Source organism: Leucopleurus acutus (genome assembly GCF_964270905.1).
Source record: "Leucopleurus acutus genome assembly, chromosome: 6".
Lineage (NCBI taxonomy): Eukaryota > Metazoa > Chordata > Mammalia > Artiodactyla > Delphinidae > Leucopleurus > Leucopleurus acutus.
The window spans coordinates 46,813,204-46,838,896 of NC_139149.1; the positions used below are offsets into that span (position 1 = coordinate 46,813,204).

Sequence of the window (25,693 nt, forward strand, 5' to 3'; positions counted from 1 at the left end):
CCTGAGTGGATGGGTCAGCTCATAATCCTGTTCTCACCAAGCTGCCAGCTGGTGGGTCCCCAGCAGCTGCTCTGTGCACGCTTCCTAATTGCTGGGGACCCTCAGAGTGAAAGCGATTGTTTTGCTTCCTGGTTTGTTTGATCCTCTTTCCTAGGTGTGGTCAGTGGTGCTTTGTGTCCAAGGCACTCTAGGATGGAGCTTGTCTTTCTCCAACCACAGTGAGAGGGTAGGATCCCAGGAGTGATCGTGTCTGGGGTGTGGGCAGGTGACGGGACAACCAGACTCTGTGTGTGAATAATGCCATTCCTTATTTCTGTTTGACCCTGTGTGGTCTGTTCAGTGTAGGTTAGCTATGGACAGCTTGGCTTTAAAATGCCAGCTGATGACGGGCTTCCCTGGTGGCGCAGTGGTTGAGAGTCCGCCTGCTGATGTAGGGGGCACGGGCTCGTGCCCCGGTCCGGGAAGATCCTACATGCCGCGGAGCGGCTGGGCCTGTGAGCCATGGCCGCTGAGCCTGCATGTCCGGAGCCTGTGCTCCGCAACGGGAGAGGCCACAACAGTGAGAGGCCCGCGTACCGCAAAAAAAAAAAAAGCCAGCTGATGGGGCTCCAAGAGGGTCTCTGGGGTGTGTTCTTGGCTCACCTGCCCATCTTTGAAGGGCCCGTTGGTTTCCGTGCAGCACTACGCCGCCCTGTTTGGAGCACAGCTACCCGCCCATCTGTCCTCTCCCAGCCATGTCCAGGAGGTGGGAGCGCTAAATCAGTGTGCAAAGTCCTCCTCCACTTTTCTGCTGGGAGGGACCTTTGCAATCTCGGGGGAGCTGCTGTGTGTTGCACAAGTGGGGTTTTCATGCCTGTTGCCGACTGGAAGCAGCAGTTCATCAGTGAGAAATAATGACAGCGGACAGCCGGGGAGGAGGGAGCACAGGGGGCACAGCCCCACGGGAGGCCCTCTGTCACCCAGCCCCATCCGCGTGGAGGTGATGGCAGTAAGTTCAGTTGTGTGTCTTCAGTGCCCTGAGCATCTCCCTGCTGATGACCTGGAGTCACCAAACAGTGTCCCGAAAGGGGGTGGCTCCTGCCTTAGGTATAAAGAGACAAGACAGTGTATAGAGTAGATTTTTAAGACATTCATCTAAAATGGGAACAATGTTTACTTTGGGGTTTATTGCAGTAAACTCAGAGTTTTAAGAAAAGTTGCAGAATACAGATGTGCCTTGGCGATATATGGTGACTTTGGTTCCAGACCTCTGTAATAAAGTGAATGGCACAGTACAAGTGAGTCACACAAATTTTTTGGTTTCCCAGCGCATGTAAGTTACATTTACACTGTACTGTAGTCTATTAAGTGTGTAATTGCGTTATGTCTTTAAAAAATGTATATACCTTAATTTAAAAATACTTTATTGCTAAAGAAATGCTCACCATCATCTGAGCCTTCGGTGTGTTGTAATCTTTTTGCAATAATACCAAAGATCACTGATCACAGATCACCATAATGAGTACATAATAATAATAATAATAAATTTTTAAATACTGCAAGAATTACCAAAACATGACACCGGGGCACAAAGTGAGCAAAAGCAGTATCTGCAAAGTGCAATTAAATGAGTTATGCCTGTATGTCTGCTGGTTTTGGAGAGCAGAGGGCCTAATTTATGTAAGTTTCCCTTTCCACCAGCATTTGGAGCCATTTGCCTTTTACGTCTGTTTGATGTCTAGATCCAGCCCTTCCAAAATCAGTCCTGTAGCTCTTTAGCGCTTCTCCTCGGGCTCACGCAGTTCAAGGAGTGTGACACTCAGGTGGAGGGGGGAGTAAGGAGAAAGCTCGGAGCTACAGCGCAGTGGGCTTGGGGTGCATCTCCACCAAGCGGTCTGCCCGCGAGGCAGCCGAGACCCTCTGCTTGTGACGTTCACACTCTTGGTCGGACAGCCTTGATCCCATGGTTTCCAGGCAGCCTGAACCATCAGATGCTTGCGTTATCTCTGTTTCAGGCATTCCACAGCCATAACAAGCAAGTACTGGCTCCCACGAAGTCTTGACCTAACCGAGTTACTGTTTCCTTGTCCGTGTGTGATGGGAATGTGCCCAAAGTGGAATGATCAGAAATGCTTAACTGGTGACTCATGGTGTTGTGAATTGTCAGAGGAACTGTGCTTCCAAACTCTAGGCCACTGTCAAGTCTGTGAGCCTGTTGTCTGTCTCTGGGCAGAACTTCACGCTCTTTACAGGGGCATAAAGGCCCTTCTGTTTCAGCAAGTTTGCCTGTCTTGTAAGCAAAGACTTCCCAGCCCCGGCCCCTTGGGGTCACCTTGCAGTTCCCTTCGTAGTACTTACCACTGATAAATTCGATTGTTGGTGTTGCTTATTTGATGCAAGCTTGTCGTCCCCAAATTGTGGGCTTCAGGAGGGCAGAACTTTCCAGGTCTCTTGTGCTCACCTCTGTGTGTGGTCACTGTGTCTGGTCTCGTGTTGTCCAGTAGAACTTTCCGTGGTGATGGAAATGCTTGCTTTCTGTGCTGTCCAGCCAGGTAGCCACTAGCCACTGATCTTGCCGGGTGCTTGTCACATAGGTGTTGAATGAGCGGACAAGCGGGTTTAGAGAAAACAAAGCTAGGTAACTTTTAGGGTAGGTGACACTCACTTTGCAGAATAATTTGGGAGAAATTGTGTTGTTGGAGGGGAGAGGTAAGGAGCCCAGTTGCTCATCGGGACCCAATCCTCTGGTGTCTTCGTGTCTTGCTGGATTCCAGGCTGGCTGAGATGCCTTCATCCCAGTCATCAGTGTGGCTGGGTGCTGGGTTACATCTTTTGGAACACCCAGCTATTAGCAGCCACACGTGGTGTGGGCACGGGTGACAGGCCAGGATGGACCGTGCCAGCCCCTTCTGTGTGTCCGTAACATCTCCCTCCCCGCATCACCAGCCCAACTGCCCACTCCCCCGATGTGCCGCGCCCTCACACTCTTGTCCCTCGGAAATCCTTCTCACTGCTTCACAGCTGGTCTGCAGCAGGCCTGGAGCCGTGGGCTTCACCAACGGACAGGACGCTGTCCCGCCTGCCGTACGACTGCTCCCAGGGGCTGCCCTTCCCTAATGTCTGACCTGAGAGGCCCTGTCCGTCAGAGGGAGGTAGACGTCTGACGGAAATGTTTCATGCCAAGTGTTCTTTTATGTTGTCCATGCTCTTTTAGTTGGTAAACACTTTCCAAAGAAGTTGAATCATTGTAAACACTATGTTTTTATTGCCAAAGCTGTTAACAGCGCCGTATTTTCCTGTCTTTCTAAGAAGGGCTGAAGTTTTCTCCCCAGTATTTAGCTGCGTGGCCGTCCATCGTCACAGTTCACACAGGCAGTTTAGTCCAGCGTGTGTGCTGATCACAGGTCACTCACTCTTCTCTAATTCTGCACGGAAGTCTGGATGGGACTTGAGTCTCAGGCCCAGCCTGTCAGCTGGGGGGTGGGCATTTCCAGGCGAGTCTTGGGGGCGGGTCCTCACATCTGTTTCCTTACGGGGCCAGGAAGCCAGGTAATGAGTTGTACTTCGTCGTTGATGTCTTAAAAGTTTCCCTCTCGTCTCCTTACAGCTGCTTCAGTTTCCACTCTGGGGCTCTGCCTGTCCTTCTGGGGGTGAGGTGTCCTCCTGCTCTCATTGCAGGGACCACGGACAGCAGAGCTCATCACACCCAAAGCCACCCCAGAGCTCGGTGCATGCATGTCAGGCGACAGGATGCCTTGTTGTTGATTTAAAAATAACCCTTTGTTTATTCAGATTTCACCTTAGGTCTTTTGGAGAGAGGAGGGCTATTGTTTGGTAAGAATTTAAAGAATGCTTGAGACTTACTGGATTGAGTTTGGCCTTCACACAGGTTAGGTACATCTCAGGGCAGAATTCAGGTGAGAGACTGGAAAGAAAAGAATCGGTCTCTTGCTTGTTGGGGCATGTGGAGAATTTGTGTGAAGGAATTTACTAAATGTATCTTGTAGGGAAAAGCAAGTGACTTCTCTTGTACACTGAAGATACCTGATTTTTTTGGAGGTCCCGAGCCCCTCGCCAGTACTGCTGTTGGAAAATCCTTGTCCAGGCACTCCTTCCTCTGCTGGTGTTTGCTTTAGGAAAGTATAGTAAGATTGGTGGAAATCCAGGTTTCTGTCAGTCCTAAACAAGGTAGAAGTTCTTGGTTGTCCTTTGAAAGCATGAAAGAGGGGTAACCCAGGACCTTAGAGGATATGAGGGAGGGGATAACCCAGAATGAGGTGGGGAGAGGTGATCCAGGATCCTGGGTGGAGGGGGCAACCCAGGACCTAGGCAGGGAGGGGAAGGGTGGATAACCCAGAACCCTGGAGAGGATGGGAGGGGGGAGCTCTGGACCCTGAATGGAGGGGAATTGGGGAATAACCCAGGACGGTGAAAGGGGAGGGACAAAGTTGAGTAATGTAGGCACTGGGGAAGGGGGTAATGTAGGTACTGGGGGAGGGGGTAGTGCAGGCTCTGGAAGGAGGGAGATGGGCATGGGGTCACCCTAACAATAGAGAGGATTTGGGGGGTAAGAACCAAAGGGACTGGGTTTGTCCACACCCTGTCCCCTTCCTGCTCTAGCAGACCCCTGGGGTTTGCCCGTGACGTGGGTGTGTTCTGGAGACCTTTCCTCTGCTGAGAGGACAGCAGGAATCAGCGGACCTGTGTGTCCCTGTCCTACAGGGCAGGTGGGGGGCAAGGAGTGGGGGCCCGAAACCCGCAGAGGCATTGCAGGTGTAGATGGGCTGGTAGCTTGACTGCTTACAGGGACCCTGTGCTCCGCCTTCATCCTGCTGCTTTCGCTGTACACAGAGGCCTTTGTTCTAGGGAGTTCCTTCCTATTCGTTAAAAAAACAAAAACAAAACTTGGGCTTTCACCAGAAAGGCATGTGCTCATCTACATTTTGGGAGCTTAGAGCATCTTTACCCGCAGACGCGGCTGCTTGTTCTTTTGGTCACTCCCTCCTAACATGATTTACCTGCTCTCCCACAGAAAAATCATCCTTGATTCTTCCAAATTCCTACAGCAGTGATACTTGGGTTCTCTTTTTTTGAGCCTGGATCTCAACTTGTGTAGGATGGTTTTGTCGAAACTGCCCCCCTTTTTAAACACTGACCCCTCACATGGGGTCCTGCCCATAGCTCTGTTCTCCTCAGCGCACGCCCAGCCCTTTGAGGGCACAAGAAGGAGCACGTTGTACGTGCTTCACGTGATTCGGTGTGTAAGGGGGTCTGTCCAAAATGGGAACATTCTCAGCACACTTTGCAAGTGACAGCTGGTCAAAGCTGCGATCCCCTGAAAGATTTTTGGCACAAAGTCCGTATGAAACATGATTTATGTCATCCATAGTTTAGGAACTTGTTTTTAAATTGAATTATGTTATTTATAGCACACATAATTCCTCAAAGGATTTGAAGAGGCTTACTTGAATTAATACATATAAGAAGAGGGGAAGAAGTCAGGAATTGGACATGAGGAAGAGCAGGGATATCCCTGCCATAATGTCCTGAATGTTTACTAGGTTGAGCTACTGTTTTGGCCGTAGGATGCTGTGTGACCAGGGTTAGAAGGAAACATAGTCATTACAGATTATTCTTACTGTCTGTGGGAGAAAGCTTAACAGCTCTTCAGGAGAAGAAAAGTGCTTTCTAGTACCCTTGTTCTAAAACAACGTTCATGGTCTGTTTGATTAGTTGGATATTTTTTAAAAGGAGACTTCTTAGGGGCAGAAGTGTGAGAATTAAGAACTCAGATTCCAGCCAGACTCCCTGACTTCAAATCCTATCTTCCCTCCCACTAGCTGTGTGACCTGAGGTGAGTTGTTCGACTTCTCTGGACCATATTTTCCTCATCTGCAAAACCAGGATGAGTGGTACTTGCCTTGTAAAAGTTAGTGTTGTGTGTGTGTGTGTGTGTATGTGTGTATTTTTAAGATTTTTGATATGGACCATTTTTAAAGTCTTTATTGGATTTGTTACAGTATTGCTTCTGTTTTATATTTTGGTTTTTTGGCCCCAAGGCATGTGATGTGGGATCTTAGCTCCCCAACCAGGGATCGAACCTGCACCCCCCCCCCCCCCATTGGAAGGCAAAGTCTTAACCACTGGACCGCCAGGGAAATCCCAGAAGTTAGTTGTATATTAAATTTATGAATTTGAAGGGCCATGAAGCATCATGTAGGAGGCAGTTTACAAGTGTCAGAGTATATTATTAAAATATGTCAGGATCTTCGTCTTTTGCTTGTGAGAAGAGGTAAGCTCAAGGTCCTTCTGTTCTGCCGTCTTGTCCAGTAATCTCACATTGCACTGTTTTCTTACCCTTCTTTAAAAGTTCTCAAGACCTAGGACCCTTAGAATCACAAAGCATATCACTGAAAGAGACTAAGAAGCTTATGGTATAGGTGCAGATAGTTGAGGTCCAAAGAAATTTAATTATTTCATCAAGGTTTCACAGTGAATGGGTGGCAGAACCAGGACCCAAACTCTCAGATAACCAGGATCTTCCTATTCTGATTGAGAGCATGCCTCCAGGTTCTTTCAGCTGCTTGGGTTTAATTTCTAACTGACACTGAATCAGCTTTATGATTCAGGGCAAATGATGTGACTCAGTTCCTTCACCTCAATAAAATGGACATCATAATCTTCTAATTCGAAGGATTCTTGTCAAGCTTAAGTAGGAATTTACCCATAGTCTTTTTGTGTGTGTGTGGTACGCGGGCCTCTCACTGTTGTGGCCCCTCCCGCTGCAGAGCACAGGCTCCGGACGCGCAGGCTCAGCGGCCATGGCTCACGGACCCAGCTGCTCTGCGGCACGTGGGATCTTCCCGGACCGGGGCACGAACCCGTGTCCCCTGCATCGGCAGGCGGACTCTCAACCACTGCGCCACCAGGGAAGCCCTACCCATAGTCTTTTGCCCAGAGCTCGGCAGCTTTAAGTGTTCAACAGATACGATATGCTGCAAAGGTTGTGATGAGCTGATTGTTGATATTAATTATTGTAATATATTTATGCTATACCTTTGGTCTTGATAGAGCATTGAAATGAATGCTTAAGTGACAGAATCTTAGTTACTTTGCAATTCCTTTATGGATTTGAAGGATGGAAAAGAATTTTGGTCACATGGGAAGTCCCATTTCATGGCAATGACACATTTTATTTGTATAAAAAAATTCCTTGGTAATTGGAGGTTCCTATTTAACCTGTGTACAGAGACTGGCAGCATGTTTTTACTCTAGAACTGGTCACATGCCAGGGGTGTCTTGGTTCCTCAGATTCCGTTTCTGCCTTGCTTTGTAAGTAGTCCATTGGGAAATGGGCTGATTTGGTGCGGGCATCTTTATGTGTGGTTTGGTTGCCGCCTGTTGCCTTGTCAACAGAGATTCCCTCTCCTTGACCCCAGCCCGGCCTGCAGCTGCAGGCCCTCCTGGGAGACTTAATGCCAAGTGCAGAATGAGGAGGCAGGGTCAGCACAATAAGGAAGGTGTTCCAAACAGCCACTGGTGAGCTTCAGAGAGCTTTGGGGCAGAGCCGGCTTCCTGTTCGCAAGGTCGCCCTCCCAGCACGGGTGTCAAGGCTGGGGGTGCTGGAGGCTCCTGGGGGTTCGTCTCCCGGTGCAATGGCATTTTTCAGTGAGAGCAATCTTTGTTGTGTTTTATTTTATCCTTTGCATTGTTGAGGATTCAGATCTTTGCGGAGATGAAGAATTTATAGCTGTTGGGGAGTTTGTTCTTCTAATGGAAGCCCTCCCCTCCTTCAGCCAGGAAGGAAATACTTAACAAAGCAAGGCTATGATACTGGACTTTTATAAATCTCAGCCCTGTCCGTGGGAGGGGGAGGGGGTATTGCCTGCCTTCCCAGGGCGAGGACAGGGCACTGCTTTCATTCAGAGGCCTTTGGGACCAACCTCTCTGAGTGGCAGCCCTGCCCAGACCCAAAGGGCAGCAAAGCAAAACACAGGCCGACTAGCCTCTGGGGTGACAACTCCTCGAGAGGTCATTTGTTAAGTGCAGGGCGAGGGGCTGCCATTCCCAAAGAGGTTTAAAAAATTATAGAATCCCAAATTACATTTCAGCATTTAGATAAAATAGCTGAGAATCCCCCAGCGTTCCACGTGCACTTTTACCTTTGTTCTCCTCCGGCCCGGGTTCTGTCTTCACTGCCTTTGTCGCATCTAATGGTTTCCATCTTGGTCGCAACTAGATGACATGTATGAGACCCCTGCTGCTTATCACGATTCATTTTCCACCCATTTTTATAAAAGATGGGAAGAGCCAGCATGTCAGGAAATAAATCACACCAGTGAACACACGTATGGAAGCAAAGCCGGGCCATGCTGCCCACGACCCGGGCCGCCGTCTCAGCCGGCGGGAAGCGCGCTTCTGCGGGCGCGCACTGTTCTGGCTCGCGTGCTCAGCTGGGGCCTGGGGGTGTGGGCTGGCTCGTCACTGTGTGGTGTATGAAAAGGTCACTGTCCAGAAGCAGGGACTGCCTGCGTGTGCTCTGACCTGTCGCCCTTTTCTGTAAGTCGGGAGAGAAGGATGTGGGCAGAGGGGGTGACAGTCCATTGTTGAAGCCCCCAGGCCTGCCGGCCTGGCCCAGGAACACACCCCTGTGTGTCTGAGGGACAGACCTGCCATCAAATATCACAAACAGCCCTGCTCATGGAATGACTGTGTTCCAGGCAGGTTGCCGTTGAGCTTCTGTAAATCACATCTCTGCCCAGAGAACTTTAGTTCTTAAAAGATTCCTGCAAATGATCCATTTGACCAGGAACCATCTCTCACTGATGTTTTCAGTGAGGATTTCGTATTGTTGAGGGTCAGTTGGGTTTTCTTAAAATGAACATCTGCCACGACCAACGTACTCATGCTCTGAAGACAGAAGACAGTATGGCCGAGGTAAAATGAATCAGAAAATGACACATGCCTTCGTGGGAATTTAATTACAGAAATGCCATCTTGTTGAGGATTTTGCGGTAGAAGGAATTATGTTCAGTTTGAGTCCTACGAAGCGCCGTGAGCTCAGGCTGGCTCTGAGAGCCGCCGTTTCCTACGAGGTCTTCTTTCTCCTTCCTCTCTGAATTCCTCTGGCCGGAAGCCACGGCTTTGCCCTGCTGCCAGGCGCTCTCTCCTGTCCGGCCCCTCCCCCTTCTCCGGCCAGGCAGAGAGCACTGACCCTTGTTAGGGGCCGCTGGTCTGCTCGGAGGACAGCCTTTTCAGCAGAATAACTGGAATTCCTGAGCAGAGTTCTGCTGGTTTTGTTTGTTTGAGCATCTGGTTGACTGTTCTTCAGCCTGGCTTGTTTCTGAATATGGTATCCTTAAGTCCTCGCGGCTGCTAGAACTTGAGATACACCCTTAGCCTCAGGGGTCCTGAGTGACGGCAACAAAAAGAGTCCCTCTGAGTAGAAAAAGGAAAACACAGGTCCTGTTGTTTGGGGCATCGGGGTGAAAGCGAGAGGCTCATTAGGAAGGTGTGATCCATTTTAGGCCGGCTGTGTGAGACTCCCAGCCTGTGCTGATAGGCGCTTCACCATCTCAGAAGAAGGCTAATCACCAGAAGTGCAGCCGGTCGGGCTGGAAGGGAGAAGGGAATCCAGCCCTGTCTCCGGGCCTGGGCGGTGCTCCCCTCCGACTGTCAGCTGTTCCGACTTCTGGCTCCTCTGGCACCTCCTTCAAACACGGGGCCCTATTTTTAGTGCCGGGCTGTCATTTTTGATGTGCTGTTGCAAAAAAAAAAAAAAATCAGTGGCAGCTGCAACAGAAATCCTGACTTAAAGGCCCCATTTATAATGCGGATGAAACCTGTTTACCAAATAAAAGAGACTTGAGCTTATTACGTCCACGGTGTCCCGCCTGCACCTGGCCACGTCCCCGCCTGCAGCGCCAGTGCCCGCCGCCGTGCCACAGGCCGCTCCCGGCAGAGGAGGGGCTCCCTAATTGCAGGAAGGATGCCGGGGAGCCGCAGGCCCAGGGAGTGGCTCAGCGTCCAGAGCTTCCATCTCACAAAGCCCCCGCTTGCAGGGACGTGGTGTTAGACCCATCCAGATAGTGTAAAGAAAAGCGCCCCAAGGCCCACGTTACTTCAGAATCGCCAACATTCACACCGTGGCAGGAGCAGACCGTGACGGGCATGCCCGGCCCAGGACCAGGACGCGCTAGTGTGGAAGCTCACAGGACAGACAGGATCACTTGGCCACCGATGTTCAGACATTTGGGGTATGGGAACTCCCACCTCCAGCCCAATGCGTCCGTCTATAAACCGATATCCGTACTGGTCTGTTTACGGTATTTATTTGTAAGTTATTTACAAGTTTAGATGTGCGATGGGTGACAACGAGCCTGTCTGTGTAACACGGATAGGAATGGCACCCGTGGTCGAGACCCGAGACAGCTTCCACTCCGTCTGTGGTTTTTACTGGTTGCCCTGTCTTGAGAAAATCAGTAAAGTGGTTGGCGACTTCTTTGTCCCTGAGAGGGAGCTGAGGTCCAGGTGTCATGTTTACATCCTTTGGGTGTGTGCGGTCCTGGGAGGTAAACCATGGTCGGCCGACAGAGCTGGAGTAGGCATGGTGTCTGTCCTGAGAGGGGGTCTGGAGAGGACACAGGGAAGCTGCATTGCTGAGCCCCTGGCTCCCCGTCTCAGCGACGCCGGGAGACCCAGGGTTCCCAGCGACGCCGGCCCTGCCCTCCCGGAAAGGGGGCCATTGTGGGCCTGTCCTGAGACCGCCCAGCAGTGCTCTCAGTTCTGAGCTATTGCCCTGTGTGTTCTTCTGTGTTTTGCTTCTTGGAATCTCTGTTAAATTTGGGAGGCGGACCCGTTGCACTGCATTTAGCCGTGTGGTGTTTATTTGGTGGCCGTGTAGTGTTGGCACCATGACCTGTGGTCGGCTGTCCACAGCCAGCTGGGCTGCTCCAGCTCAGGCTGTTACAAGCACGCCTCCCCGTGTGCTCCAGGGGCACGTCCGGGCACCCATCTACACCTGGGTTGCTGCGTGGAAGGATGTGTACGTCCTCAACCAGCAGCGAGTCCCATTTCTCAATTACTTGGACTGCTAGTGAGGTTGGGCGCTTTTCATAAGTTCGTTGGCCTTTGGACTTCACCTTTTGTGAAGGATCTATTCCTGTGCCTTCCTAGTTTTCATACTGAGATGTCTGACTGATTTGGAGGGACGCTTACTTTATTCAGGAAGCCAGAAGTTTGAGGTGTGAGGTTGTATGTAGAGATGGAGTCGCCCTAGGACTAGAGCCAAGCCGCAGCGTCAGGCGCCATCCTCTCCTTCCCCCTCTGTGTTGTAGACACTCCCAACTGCGGTGTCTCCGTCTCCCACCCTCGCCCCTTCCTGTCCTCTGCTGAAGAGCTTTGTCTTGGCCTGGGGCTGTCCCTGCAACCTGCCACCGTCCTTCCCTCTAGACAGTGGTTCATGCCATGGCAGAGCCCCTCTTCTAACTAAACCCGTCTTTCTGCCTCCCCAGCCCCCATTAGGAGTCATGCCTTGGGGGTGGGGAGGCGCAGTCACTGCTGTGAGGGTGTCCTGAGGACGCTTGGCCTGCATTCGTTCCCTTCACACCGTGCTCGTTTTGTCCTCGGCTGACCTTCCCGCAGCACCTCTGCTGCCAGCTACAGCTCCCTGCCTCAGGATCACACTGAGCTGTTCGCCCGGGCACTCAAGGCCCTCCACAGCCTAATTGTCCTTTTGTTCCTTTGCTGACATTCTTAACCCAGGATCTGGACTTGTTACAGAAATTCTAAGCTCCCTGAAGGCAGGAAGGATGTGATATGCTCTCACTGCCTCAGCAATCGTTAGCTCTTGTTGATTGAAACGTGTGACTTTAGGGTAAGAAGCTGGTCTTGACAGTAATGCTGATCTTTGTGTTTGTGTGGCCCTATATTCTCGTTGTCTCTTACTGTGAAAAAAGACGACAGTAAAACAAACACTTAGTGGCTCCCGAATCTGCGTTTGGGCCAGGCTTGTAGGGACGGCTCATCTCTGCTCTCACAGCTCTAGCTGGTGTGGCTTGACTGTGTCTGGGGACCCCTTTCCAGGATGGCACACACGCACGTAGTTGACAGTGTTGCTCGCTGGCTGCTAGGATGTTGGCCACACACAGCTTCTCCCAGTGGGTCTCACCTCAGGGCTGCTTGGGCTTCCTCACAGCGTGGCAGCTGGTTCCAAGGAGCGCTCAAGGAAGTGGAAGTTGCCCGCCTCAGGGCCTGGGCCCACGCACTGGCACAACATCATGTCTGCTGTGTTCTGTTGGTCAGAGGTGTCACAGAGGGACTTCCCCTAGTGGTCCAGTGGTAAATAATCCGCCTTCCAACGCAGGGGACGCAGGTTCAATTCCTAGTCGGGGAGCTAAGAACCCACATGCCGCAGAGCAACTAAGCCCGTGCACCACAACTGCTGTGCCCATGCGCCTCAACTAGAGAGCCTGTGTGCTGCAAACTACAGAGCCCACACACTCTGGAGCCTGTGGGCCACAGCTTACAGAGTCCACGCGCTCTGGAGCCCACACGCCACAACTAGAGAGAGAAAACCCACGCGCCACAACTAGAGAGAAGCCGGCATGCCACAACGAAGAGCCTGCGTGCCACAAAGAAAGGTTCTGCGAGCCGCAACTAAGACCCGATACAGCGAAAAAAAAATTTTTTTTAAACGAAAGAAAGAAAAAGGTGTCACAGAGCCTACCCAGATCCAAGGGGGGCAGGATACGTGGTCCCCCTCCTCTCAGTGGGAGGAGCGTGAGAGAGTCTGTGGCCACCTTTAGCCACTGCCATGTGGCCATCATACTAACAGACTCCTCCCCCTGTGACTTCCCTCTAGCCCTGACGGCCGCTGCAGGACGAGGCAAGCTGGAGGTCTGCGAGCTGCTGCTGGAGCGTGGAGCTGCTGCGTCTCGGACTAACAGGAGAGGGGTCCCTCCGTTGTTTTGTGCGGCACGCCAGGGGCATTGGCAGGTACCCGGGGGACCCCGAGTGCTTCAGAAACAGTGAATAGGATAGAGATCGCTACTGCCCGTCTCCCCTGCTGGGCCCCATCTTTTCCACATTCTTGGCTTCTGCTTGTGCTGTGAGCACTGCTGTATCAAGGCAGACATTTGACAGGCTAGCACAGTCAGCCACATTGGCTGGTAACTGGGAGCAAGGCCGGTAACCAGGTCAGAGACCCACAGCTGCTTCCCCGTAACCGGGGAGGGGAAATGGAGTGGGTGCACCCCATCCCGACAGCAGAAGACTTGCTGTAACACAGCGGCTGCTGTGGTTGTGCAACCCACTTGTCCAGCAGGCTTGGGAGAAGAGTGGCCTTGTTGTGCTCCTTGGGAGGGGAAGCCTTTCCCTCTGGTCCTGCACTGTGATTCAGGCTGGTTTCTTTTACAAGGAGCGACGCATCGTTGCTTTTAGTCTAATTAAGGGAGCAAGGGGTCCTTGATAGCAGTGGTTCAGTCATTTATTCCTTCATTTTGTAAACAGTGACCATGTATCTACCCCATGGCTGGCACCAGGTTACACACAGCTGCAAACAGACAGATGGATTTCCCCATCATGTCCATTATAGAAGGAATTTTCTAGACCCAGGTTCACAGCGTGGAGTCGCAACCCTTCCGGTTCCTGCTAGCTCTGCTGGTAGGAGCTGTGAGGGTGCCCCACCGAGACTCTGGCTTTTCTCCTTCCCGTTTCTAAGAGCTTGGTTTGTACCGGCCACTCCCTGCCTATCTCACAAGTCCTTGAGATGCCCTGGCTAATAATCCTCTCTCTTGTTCTCCGTGTTCCCTAAGTCGTGGGGGAGTCTGGAGACATACGTTAGTGTGTCAGGAACAAGAGAGCAGTGGGAACATGCCACCTTCTGCTGTGGTGGCAATAAAACAAGCATGGTGCCGGAGGGAGAGAGGCTGGACCACAACCCCCTGGACAGAGCAGTTCCCTCCAGGATGGTCATTGTAAGAGACCCCTCTCTGGGTTTTTTTTTCCCCTTCTCACCATATACTGTTTATAGGCATAACTTGGAGGCTGAAACTCTCCTCCAGGAAGCTTTGCTAAAAATCACCTGCTATGAAGGTCCCCCAGTCCTAAGCCTCAGGAAGCAGACTGCTGAGGGGAGAGGGTGGGTGAGTGTTTTCGCATCCATTGCCCGTGCCGCGTCCGCCTGCTGCAGGAACGTGGTGTCAGCACCGCCATGGGGCCGTGGCTGTCGTGCCTTCCCTTTAGTTCTGCTCAGCTACCCCACGTGCCCTGTAGTGGCTGTCCTGTCATCACTTGACTGTGCTTGGAATCCTCCCTTCTCCACATTTCTGCCTTGTGTGTGCAAGTTTTACAGACATAGTAATGAAGCAGGCTTGTTAAAGAGAAGATATATTTGGAAGAAGAGTCTGTTCGAAGGAATACAATAGAAGGATTTTACAGGCCCCATGGATCACACGACTTACAGGGGTTTTTAAAAAGAGGAGAGTCCTTTCACTACTCTGAAAGGTGGAAAAACCATCCCGAGTAGAGAGCACGTGATTCAAGGGGCAGCAGGAAGCGTGTAATCCCGAGTGTCTCTTTCAGATCGTTAGGTTGCTGTTGGACCGTGGCTGTGACGTGAACCTAAGTGACAAGCAGGGCCGGACGCCCCTCATGGTGGCTGCTTGTGAAGGGCACTTGAGCACCGTGGAATTTCTCCTTTCGAAAGGTAGCCGCGCTGCCCCCCTGCGTGGGACTCTCTTGGAGGGACAAGGGCGAGAGCTTTGGCAGACTCGTTCAGTACTTCCTGATTTCGTTTTTTTGTTTTTTTTGTTGCTGTCTTTGTTTTGTTTTTGAAAAAATCTTTTTGTTCAGTGTTCTTGTCATGGAAAGTTTTTAACTTGCACACAAGTGGAGGGAATAGGGATACATCCCCCGTACCCTTTACTCAGCTGCAGCAGGGATGGTCATTTCACCCTTGGCTTCAGATGCTGTTTAGGCCAGGCCCCTGCGGGTGTGAAAGGGTCTGCCTCTGGCCTTGTCTTTCCACGGTCACGTTCTGTGAATGGGCTTGTCTTTCAGGTGCCGCCCTTTCTTCTCTGGACAAAGAGGGTCTGTCGGCATTAAGCTGGGCTTGTCTGAAAGGGCACAGGGCTGTGGTCCAGTTCCTGGTGGAGGAAGGAGCCAAGATCGACCAGACGGACAAGAACGGCCGCAGCCCCCTGGACCTGGCCGCCTTCTACGGCGATGCGGAGACCGTAGGTACCGCGGCGGCCACGCTCCCCACCTGTGCCAGGCGGACTGGGCCGCGTGGAGACTCGGGAGCTGAGCCATCCCCAAGTGTGCGTGACGCTGGCCCCGTGTGGCCGGGGCATACGCGTGTGCTGTGGGGTGGCTTTCGTTTTCCTCTAATTCTGTGGCACGCAATCTGTTCCAGACCTGGGGTAAAGATTTTAATAGACTCTAAAGGCTTAAAATTCCATGATTACAAACTGCACGCACATACATGAATATGTGTACACACGTGCATATGTCGTTTCATTTTCTTACAATTTCCATGTAAATAGAATGCCTGTATAGATCATTTAAAAATCACTTTTATATGTGAGAAATTACTCATCAAATAGTCAGTTGGTTTGTTTTTAAATTGATGCGGCTTTGTCTAGAAATAACAGAAAATGCTTTGGGCACTGTCTTTATCTCTTTGCCAAAGGCCCAAGTCTAACTGAGGAAGGAAGGGATAAAACCTTAATAAACTAAAAACCACAAGATGTCTTTCAGGGCAAAATCCACCTTGTCAGTGTCCATATCCCAGGCACCAAGCAGGTGCTGGAGGAATGTTCATTTCTCCTTGAGAATTATCATTTATGAATCGTTCCGTGTGTCTAAGGTGAGGATTAGCTAGACAGACGGGTACTGTATTGCTGGGGGCCGTGGACCTCGGAGCAGAAGCCGTCCCCACGCTGCACGTCTGTGCCTGATGGTTTTACAAGGCAGTGAGGTTACAGTTAAATAGTTTCAATTTCCTGGACATTATACACTGTACTTAAATGTCGATTTTCAGAAACAGCTCTTTAACTAAACCTCACATCTGCACACTTTTCTCTTTCAGCTTATGTTACATTACCAGATCCTGTCGTTTATCAACATTAGGGAAGAGTGAAGGATCTTAGCATTCTAAGTGTCATTTGAAAAAAGTCTTGGTAAAAACACGTAACATAAAATTTACCGTCGTAACCATTCCTAGGTGAAGAGTTCAGTAGTGTTACATACATTTCACATTGTTGTGCAGCCAAAGTCCAGGCTTTTTTTGTCTTGTAAAACTGAAACTGCACCCGTTAAACAGTTACCTCGTTACCCCCCCCTCCGCTCCCAGCAAACACCTTTCTACTTTGCGTTTCTGTGAATGACAGCTCTAGGTCCCTGAACACAAGTGGAATCGTACAATATTGTTGTTTTGTGACTGACTTATTTCACTTGGCATAATGTCTTCTAGGTTCATTCACGTTATAGCATATGTCAGGATGTCCTTTTTTTAAGGCTGAATAATGTTCCATTTATGTGTTTACCACATTTTGTTAATCCATTCATCCATCATTGGGCACTTGGGTTGCTTCCACCTCTTGGCTATTATGAGTAGTGCTGTTACGAACACAGGTGTGCAAATATCTCTTCGAGAGCCTGAAGATTTTTCGAGATCTATCCATTCTTGTGGATAGATACCCAGATGTAAGATTGCTCAATCGAGGGGTAATTCTATTTTTAATTTTTTGAGGAAGCTTCATGCTGTGTCCGTAGTGGGTGCATCATTTTACATTCTCACCAAAAGTGCACATGGCTACCTGTTTCTCCACACCCTCTCCAGCACTTATTTTCTGTTTTGTTCTTTTCTTTGATAGCAGCCATCCTAACAGTTAATAGCTTGTTGTTTTGATTTGCAGTTCCCTAGTGATGATGAGCATCTTCTGACATGCTTATTGGCTTTTTTTTTTTAATCACCTTTGGAAAAATATCTGTTCAGATCCTTTGCCTATTCTTTTTTTTTTTTTTTTTTTTTTTTTTGTGGTACGCGGGCCTCTCACCGTTGCGGCCTCTCCCGTTGTGGAGCACAGGCTCCAGACGCGCAGGCTCAGCAGCCATGGCTCACGGGCCCAGCCTCTCCGTGGCATGTGGGATCTTCCCGAACCGGGGCACGAACCTGTGTCCCCTGCATCGGCAGGCGGACTCTCAACCACTGCGCCACCGGGGAAGCCCCTTTGCCTATTTTTTAAATTTTATTGAAGTATAGTTGATTTACAGTGTGTTAATTTCTGCTATACAGCAAATCGACTCAGTTACACACACATATATATATATATATATGTGTATATATATGTTCTTTTTCATATTCTTTTCCATTACGGATTATCACAGCCTTTGCCTATTTTTAAATTGGGTTTTTGAGGTTTTGTTTAGTTGTAGGAGTTCTTTATATATTCTGGATATTAATCCCTGTAGTGTCATTTTGAACAGCTGGTGGACTGATAGGATCTACTAGATCCATGTGAAAATCTAAGCAGGCTACAGACTTTTCCAGTGAATAGAGCAATTTTAGTGGCCAGCATGGTTTTCCCTGTTGTTCTCGGTTTAGTCCAAGTGACAGCTGTTTGATTACATCAAGGCAGTCTTTGTACCATGGTCTCACAGTTGCCACCTTTACAGTGCCCATATTCAGGTCTCTTTCCTAAGCCCTAAAGTGAGTTATAATCGGGTCCAGTTGATCCTGGTCTTTCCAGCTTCTGCACCCAGGCTGTGTGGGTCTGAGTGTCTCTGAAGTGTCATTGCCGTAACCTGCCAGCACGTTGGAGCTATGGCAGAAGCCTGCCTCCTGAGTAACTGGAGATGAAAAGGTGACTGTGTCTCATCTCTGTGGCCTGGGAAGTGGGGTGAGACAGACAGGTGATAGCGTGCGTGTACTGTCTGTGGTCTGTGGGTGCACAGACACACGTCCCGCCCCGGGAACATCCACCTGCCTGTCTCATTGCCAACATCAAAATCACTTTAGCAGAGTGGGTTTGAGCCGTGGATTGCAGCTCCTCTGCTCTGTTCTATGTCAACTTCATTTCCCTTCTAAGATCCCGTTAGGCCAGAGCATCTGAGACCAGAGTGAAGCTAAGACCGCTGGCTCCTACACCAGCTGCAGCATCGGGCAAGGTGAGGGCTCCTGCTACCCGCGCCCTCAGTTCCTGTGTCTCCCTTTTGCAGGTGCTGTACCTGGTCGACAAGGGGGCCGTGATCGAGCACGTGGACCACAGCGGCATGCGGCCCTTGGACAGAGCCATCGGTTGTCGAAACACATCTGTAGTGATTACACTGCTGAGAAAAGGAGCCAAGTTAGGTCAGTAAACTCTGCAGTTCACCAGCGAGAGGGAGGGTACCTTCAGATTTTAGAGTACGCGAGGGACCGTACCCACCTGCTCCCGGGTGAAGAAGTAAGATGTCAGGCGTGTGGAGACTTTTTGTCCCTCTCTAAGGCTCAGTTAATCACAGTCATTCAGAGTGTGTAAAAGACTCATATTATTACAGCCCACGTGGGCAGAAAGCAGAGGCCAGTGTTGAAGGACAGCCCAGCCCTGGGAAGCCACAGCGGGAGCAGTTCCGGGGGCCTCTGGGGAGGGCCCGAGGGCGGGTGGGCAGGAGCTGGAGGGCGGTTGTAATGACCCACGAGTGCGAGGACTGCTGTTCGGGAGGGGCGGCTAGTCCTCTGGGAAGGGCAGCGGCAACCCTAGCACAGGTTCTGGGAGGGAGAGCTCTCGGGGCTTTCTGGAGACGAGACGGGGTGACTTGAGGATAATGTCAGGGACCGGAGCTCTGAGGAGGTTGGAACATGGCCCAGGGTTCAGAGTGCGGGGAAGAGTGCCCCATACGGCACTGTCTTTTCTGGTCTCACGCCAGACCTTTGGCTGCCAGCAGTTCTGGGGAGGGGACCGCGATGAAGGTGGTGAAATGACATTATTAAGCAGCTCATGGTATCAGGAGCTATTCTGAGCAGTTGCATGTTTTAACTTATCTCATCCTCACCTACCCTGTAAGTAGGGAATGATGAAAGCATCATGTTACAGAGGAGGAACCCCAGGCCTGAAGATGGTGAATAGCTCCCCTGAGGTCATAGTGAGCGGCAGGTCACCTTGAACCTGAGTCCGACTCCTGAGGCCGTGCCCTTAAGCGTTGCTCCCTGTGCGTGTTTGGAAGAGGCTTACACAGAGGTTGTGGCTGTGCGTCAGCCGGGAGAGAAGGAGACACAGGCGGGAGCAGGGAGGCCGAGGGCGGGGATGGTGGGAGGAGGGCAGCAGGGCCAGAGCTGGCATCTCAGAGTGGATTTGGTGGTGACTCTGCAGCGAGTGTGAGAGATGCTGAGAAGCCTCGCCTCCACCTGCGCGGGGTCCTGACAGCACTGCGGGGAACTAAAGAGATGATTGGGAAGCAAATCCCCGTAGAAAGGAGGGGTGGCTCATGGCTGCGCTGATGCTTGCATGTCCCCCCAAGTGACAGGGTGTGCGGGGTGCAACTCCCTGCTAAATGCTCCCTTCCCTTCGCTGTATTGTCACGCAGGACAATACACCTGCAGGACATGCTGCAGTGTCCTCTGCAGCTGGGTTCTCTGCTGTTTGTGGGCTTAGCTGTGACGGGGCCACGGAAGCATTGAGCTCCTTTGCTCCAAGCCCACTGGAATGTCTCTGAACGCATGTTTATTTTGCAGGAAATGCTGCCTGGGCGATGGCTACTTCCAAACCTGATATTCTGATTATACTTTTACAGAAATTGATGGAGGAAGGAAACTTGATGTACAAAGTAAGTGGTGTCGCCCTTTTCTTGTGATCCTGTAAACAACCTATGAGCAGCCTCTTAGTCTGCGGTATAATGGATGTAGCTGTGCTACTGCCCAGAATGCGTATAGCTCAGCTAATAGAAGTTCTGGGAAGTGCTAACCTAGCCTTGTGCCCGGGATTTGATATCCTCACAGCAGAATCTTCAGTGTGGAAAGCGCTCCTCTTTGTGTTTGAGAACCATTATTTCTGAACGAATCCTTGGGGCTGTAACTGTGACTTACAGCCTGAAGCCTTGATGCGAAGGCAGAGGCGCTTCTTGTTTAACAGGCACATCCTACAGGAAATTCCTTGGTGCTTGGAATCGTGAGACATGGGGAAGGAACACTCAGGAGACATTTTCAGAAGAAAAGAATCATGAAATCTCCCAAGCCTTTATTATCTTAATTTTAATGTCTGTAAGCTTCTGGAATTTGAAACTGTTTCTGGAGAGATTTTTACTTAAAATAGTCAAGTAATAGATAACACTCAGTTACTCAGGAGGTGGAATTAATTTCTTTTTCTCATTTTCCCTTAGAAATGGAAAGACAATTTAAAGATTAGTAAATTTGATTTTAAAGTAAAAATGTTCAAACTAACACATGCAGTTTAGATCAGAGGGCAGTATACTTCATCTGGAAAGAGCCAGGTAGTAACCATGTCAGGCTTTGCTCTGTGGTCCCTGTCACAGCCCTCTAGCTTTGCTCTTGTGGCACAGACGCAGCCAAGATAACACACAGACAAATGAGCCAGGCCGTGTCCCAGTCAAACTGTGTTTGTAGAAACAGGTGTCAGGCCGGGTTTGGCTCAGAAACCGTAGTTTGCCAACCCCGAGTTTAGAGAGATGCTCAGGCCATTTCCATAGATCATTTTTCTTTCCAGGTCTGTGATTAGACAGAATTAAAAGATGATGAAAACAGAAAACTACATCATGACCATTTTAATCCTTTCTGGCATGAAGCTGCTGTACTTTCTATGTTTTCGTTTTTCCTTTTCTTTTTTAATAACAACAAATAAATAGGCATATAGCATGACCCAGCAGGGTTCCTGGCCTGGAATCAGTTTGAAATTGAGTTCAGAGTGTGTATCGTTGTGGCTTTGAAGTGGTTTTAATATGAATTTTGGTAGGCAATTATTAGCCATTTTCGACAGACTTCATACCTGCTGTGCAACAGAACCAACAGAGCAAATGGATTTCTTTAGCCTTGAAAATGACGTGCAGTGAGTGCTGTGCTAAGTTTTAAAGCCCGTGCTTTAGTTCCTCTTAAAGGAAAAATTATCATTCTACAGCAGCTCTAGGTTTATCCACAAGACTCTACTTTGCTTTAGGGACGGCGTGGTTTCTCCATTTGATTTCTGTTACACTCTGCATTAAAGTATCTTTAGATGAGAGATCATTCACGGAATGGTTGTCACAAATATGTAACAGAGAAGATAATCTGATGTTTTAATTAAGATTGATGGTTATGGGTTTGGCGATTTACAGATCCCTTCCCGTAAACCCAGCTCTGGTTGCAGACGCCTAGGCGGACGGTGAAGCTGCATGTCCAGCCCAGTCAGTGGACTGGTTCTGGCCGTGGCCTGTCCTCATCAGGATCTTTATCCATCTTGGAGCCTCTGGAAACGATAAATTTCTCTGATTTTTGAATCCTAGAAGGGGAAGATGAAAGAGGCAGCCCAGAGGTACCAGTATGCCTTAAGGAAGCTTCCTCGAGAAGGATTCGGAGAGGACATGAGACCGTTCAATGAGCTAAGGATTTCCCTCTATCTCAACTTGTCTCGCTGCCGAAGAAAAACAAATGTAAGCCGGGCCCCTTATTCCAGTCCTTTAGCTGTTCTCACAGTGGTGAAGGCCTGCCCTTCTACAGACCAAATCATGAGACCTCCTGTCTGGTTTGTTTGCACTTTTCTGTGAACCTGGCACATGGGGAGCTGCTTGTCTGGGGTGACCATCATTAGATCACAGCACCACCCACCTCCCAAGGTGTTGAGAGAGTGCACATGGACGTAGTTTCTCTGCCTCAGTGATGACGAGCACATGCAAACTGCTCCTCCACCGCTGCCCAACTGCACGCTGCCAGCACGAGTGGCTGTCCCCAGATTCAGAAGGAAAGGGCATCATTGTAAAGTTCACCACAAATGTGTTATAATCAGCTTAGTGTTATTATGTTTGCTCAGAGGGTAAGCCGGGAACTGGTTAATTTGTAATTAATTGTAGTTAACTCACAGTTAACTTGCAACTAGTAACTAGATTTGTTTCAGTACCACTTTCTTTGTTTTTCTTTTTTAAACCTCATCCTCCCTCCACCAAATCTGTGACCTGCCTGCTTCTATGCCCACGGACTCTGCCCACCTTCCTGCTGCAGGTGCTGCAGTGTCTGGGCCCCTCTGAGGCTCCCCTTCCCCCCGGGGGCGGGCTCCCATCAGCCCTCACCTCTGCTGCGCTGCTTCCACCACCATTCTCTCTCTCGAGTCACTGACTCTCCTGAGTCACCGGTTTTTGCTTCTCTGTGGGATTCTTCTTCTAAGAACATTAATAAGCTACAACTGTCTCCTAACTTCACAATAAGAAAACCAACTTACCTTCCCCTTCATCTCGCTCCAAATGTGTCCCACTTCTCTACTAACCTCTAGAGCAAAACTCTTATTAAAAGGTTGCTTGTAATCATGTTTCAGTGCTGCTTCTGACTTGTGTATTTAAATATTGATACCAGGACTTCGGCATGGCGGAAGAATTTGCTTCCAAGGCTCTCGAGTTGAAACCAAAGTCCTATGAAGCCTTTTATGCCAGAGCGAGAGCAAAGAGGAGCAGCAGGTACCGTCTGGGGTTAGATATATGACTGTGACTAGAGAAGCCTGCTTATCTTTCTCTGACATCAAAGCTGCTGCTTTGACTCTGGGGGCTTCTGATGCACGAGCATCACTCAGTGCCTCTCCTCCCTTGTAATACTGAACAGCTAGCTTCCAGAAGGTGCAGCAGTGGCTGTCATTAGCAATGGCTAAACTTTTCATTTTCTCCAGACGTCTCAGTAACTCTCCCCACAGGTGACATCTGCAACGTAAAGTTCCTAGCTTAGTCCATGTTACCAGTGAGACCGCCAACTAGAGACGCCGGGAGGCGGCGGCGGCGGGGAGGCTGGGTGGAGTCCATAGGTCTTGAGTTGCAGGTGGACGTGGTGAGAGGGATGGGGAAGGTGACGTTAAGAGGATTCTGACCCCCACTGCTTTCTGCCTGCGCTCACCCCAGCCCAGTGGTCTTTATAGAGACAGCAGGGCCCCGGAGCCGCTCAGGTCTGGGTTAGAGTTCAGCGTTGCCACTTAGCCGAGGAACTCTAAGCTAGTTCCGTGGGGTCCGTCCACACCGTGACTGTGCAGCACTCACTCAGCTACCTTCTCTTTTCTTTTAGCAGAGCTGCTTTATGAACAGTTACGTTCAGAGCTTGTTCTTACGTGGCCTGTAATTATATCGTCTCTTTTAATATAAAGGCAGTTCACGGCCGCTCTGGCTGACCTGCGGGAAGCCGTGAAGCTCTGTCCCACCAACCAGGAGATCAGGAGGCTCCTGGCGCGCGTAGAAGAGGAATGCAGGCAGCTGCAGAGGAGCCAGCAGCAGAAGCAGCAGTGCCCGCCGCCAGCGCCCCCCGCCGACTCGGACCACGAGGAGGACGCCCCGACCCCCGGCCTGAACGACTGCTTTCACCTCGAGGAGGCTGAAGAGGAGGAGACTTCTCCACAGGAAGAATCCGTTCCCCTCGCTCCCAGGCCCCAGCCGCCCTCCTCTGCCCCCTCCCCATACATCCGAAACCTTCAAGAAGGGCTCCAGTCCAAAATGAGGCCGCTATCGCCACAGAATCGGCTGGGGGTTAGCAAGCCCCCGAGGGAGCCGGTCGCTCAGCCGGGGCTGAGGGTGCAGCCCACCAAGCAGGCGCAGATCGTGAAAACCAGCCAGCACCTGGGTTCTGGGCAAGCTGGCCTGAGAAATGCTAGCTCGAAAACGCAGGTCTCTTCGCAGAATCCTCCCCCGAGTCCCATGCCTGGAAGACTCTCTGCCACCCCCGCCGCCGGAAGCAGAAACCAGCATCTGGAGGGAACAGGCACCTTCCCTGTGGGAGCAGCTTCTAGCCACTCGGGAGATCGGCTGGGGCCCATCCCCAGCGTCCAGCTGCAGCCCAGTGAGGGTGACGCTGCGTATCCTCTACCGAGTAAGATAAAAACTGCAGAGAGGCTTCTGTCTCGTGCCACCGTGGCTGTGGACGTAGCCCCTCTAAACCCAGGCGGGCCAGTGAGCTGCAGCGACGTGCGACACCCGGCTTCCCTCACCAGCTCAGGCTCTTCCGGTTCTCCGTCAAGCAGCATCAAGATGTCAAGTTCAACCAGTAGTTTGGCTTCAAGCAGCAGTTTTTCAGAGGGCTTCAAGGTCCAAGGACCAGATGCTCGAATGAAAGACAGGGTTGGTAGCCAGGCTCCGAGTGGCCCAGCTGAGCACAGGCCGCGCAGTACTCCGTTCATGGGCATCATGGACAAGACAGCAAGGTTCCAGCAGCAGAGCCACCCTCCCAGCTGCGCCTGGCACTGCACGGTGCCAGAGGGGCTGCCGACGAACATGCCTTCCGCGGCTGGCCTGCAGGCCTCAAGCTCTGAGAAGCCCTCTCTCAAACAAGCAGGAGGATACAGTAGCCAAGCCAAAACCCGTTCTGTGTCTACTCTGGGTGGAGGGGTCCACAACGGGGCCCAGGGGAAGGAGCTAGAAGAAAAGAAGTGCCAAATTCCAGTCCACTGCCAAGACAGCCGGGTAACTAAGACGGTTTCTCATGCGTATCAGGAAGGTCTCTCTAAACAGCAGCCTCACATCAGCAGTGAAGCCCACAGGAGTCACCTCCCTTCAGCAAAACCAAAGCGATCATTCATAGAATCAAACGTGTGAGCCGTGAGGGAGACCCACGTGTGGTATTTGGAAAACGGTGTGCTGGCTCCTGGTAGTCATTAAATGGTGGTTTGTGAGAAAAGTTACTCTTTAGTCACATATTTATTTTTCCCTTGGGGGTGGATCAGATGCCATTGATATGTTGAAAATGTGGGATTAAATTTCTTTGATAGATAGAAGTCACCAGAAATAAGAATGCTAACCAGAATTGAAAACTACAGCTAGTTATGCCTGTTAAGTTAAAAATTGAAGACAGCCAAGAAGACATTAACTCATGCTTCTCTCTTTTGAAATTATTTGGTTTTTATCACTTTTCTCCTAGCCTTTGCTATGTGGTAAGATCATATTATTTCTTAGATAATGTAAATGTCTAGTGATAAGTTTAGCTCATGACATAATATCCAGGTGATATGTTCTGGAAAAGATGGAATTTTCAAGTTACAGTTCCAATGAGTCATATCTTAATTTATATATATATGCACATACACATACAGTTGACTGTTGAACAACATGGGACTTAGGGGTGCCCATCCCCTGTACGGTCAAAAATGTACAGTGTAGCTTTTAGTCGGCCCTGTGGAGGGTTCCACATCCTCGTATTCAACCAACTGTGGATCATGTAGTATGTATTGACTGGGGGAAAAAAATCCGTGTATAAGTGGACCTGCACAATTCAAACCTTTGTTGTTCAAGGGTCAGTGTGTATGTGCACGTGTATATATATATGAAAGACCTGAGTAATTTCTAGCTGAATGTGACTATACGTGTTATATGGCTCACTTTTTTTGTTTTTTAAGCAAAATATAAGAACATTCAAGTATTGTTCCCTTTATAGCAGTTCCCTTAAAAAGATTAAACACCTATTTCTGTGTTATGGTTCCTTTTTTTGGAACTATATTCCCGCTTCAAGGTGTTTTTAATATTTGGAAACAGTATAAACCATTTGGAATCATGATTGGTGGTTAAG

General features: G+C 50.1%; 1 protein-coding gene across 2 annotated transcripts in view; it reads left to right on the top strand.

Annotated features, from left to right (window-relative positions):
* Positions 1–25,359, top strand: part of TANC1 (tetratricopeptide repeat, ankyrin repeat and coiled-coil containing 1) — a 229,334-nt gene extending 203,975 nt beyond the window's left edge. For both annotated transcript variants that reach the window (XM_082841889.1, XM_082841890.1), the window contains 8 exons: positions 12,842–12,975; positions 14,563–14,686; positions 15,040–15,215; positions 18,202–18,334; positions 19,697–19,788; positions 21,457–21,603; positions 22,517–22,617; positions 23,289–25,359. In XM_082841889.1, the coding sequence (XP_082698015.1) occupies positions 12,842–12,975; positions 14,563–14,686; positions 15,040–15,215; positions 18,202–18,334; positions 19,697–19,788; positions 21,457–21,603; positions 22,517–22,617; positions 23,289–24,726 (2,345 nt within the window). In that variant the 3' untranslated portion in view covers positions 24,727–25,359. The remainder of the gene's footprint in view (positions 1–12,841; positions 12,976–14,562; positions 14,687–15,039; positions 15,216–18,201; positions 18,335–19,696; positions 19,789–21,456; positions 21,604–22,516; positions 22,618–23,288) is intronic.
* The last annotated feature ends 334 nt before the right edge of the window (positions 25,360–25,693 follow it).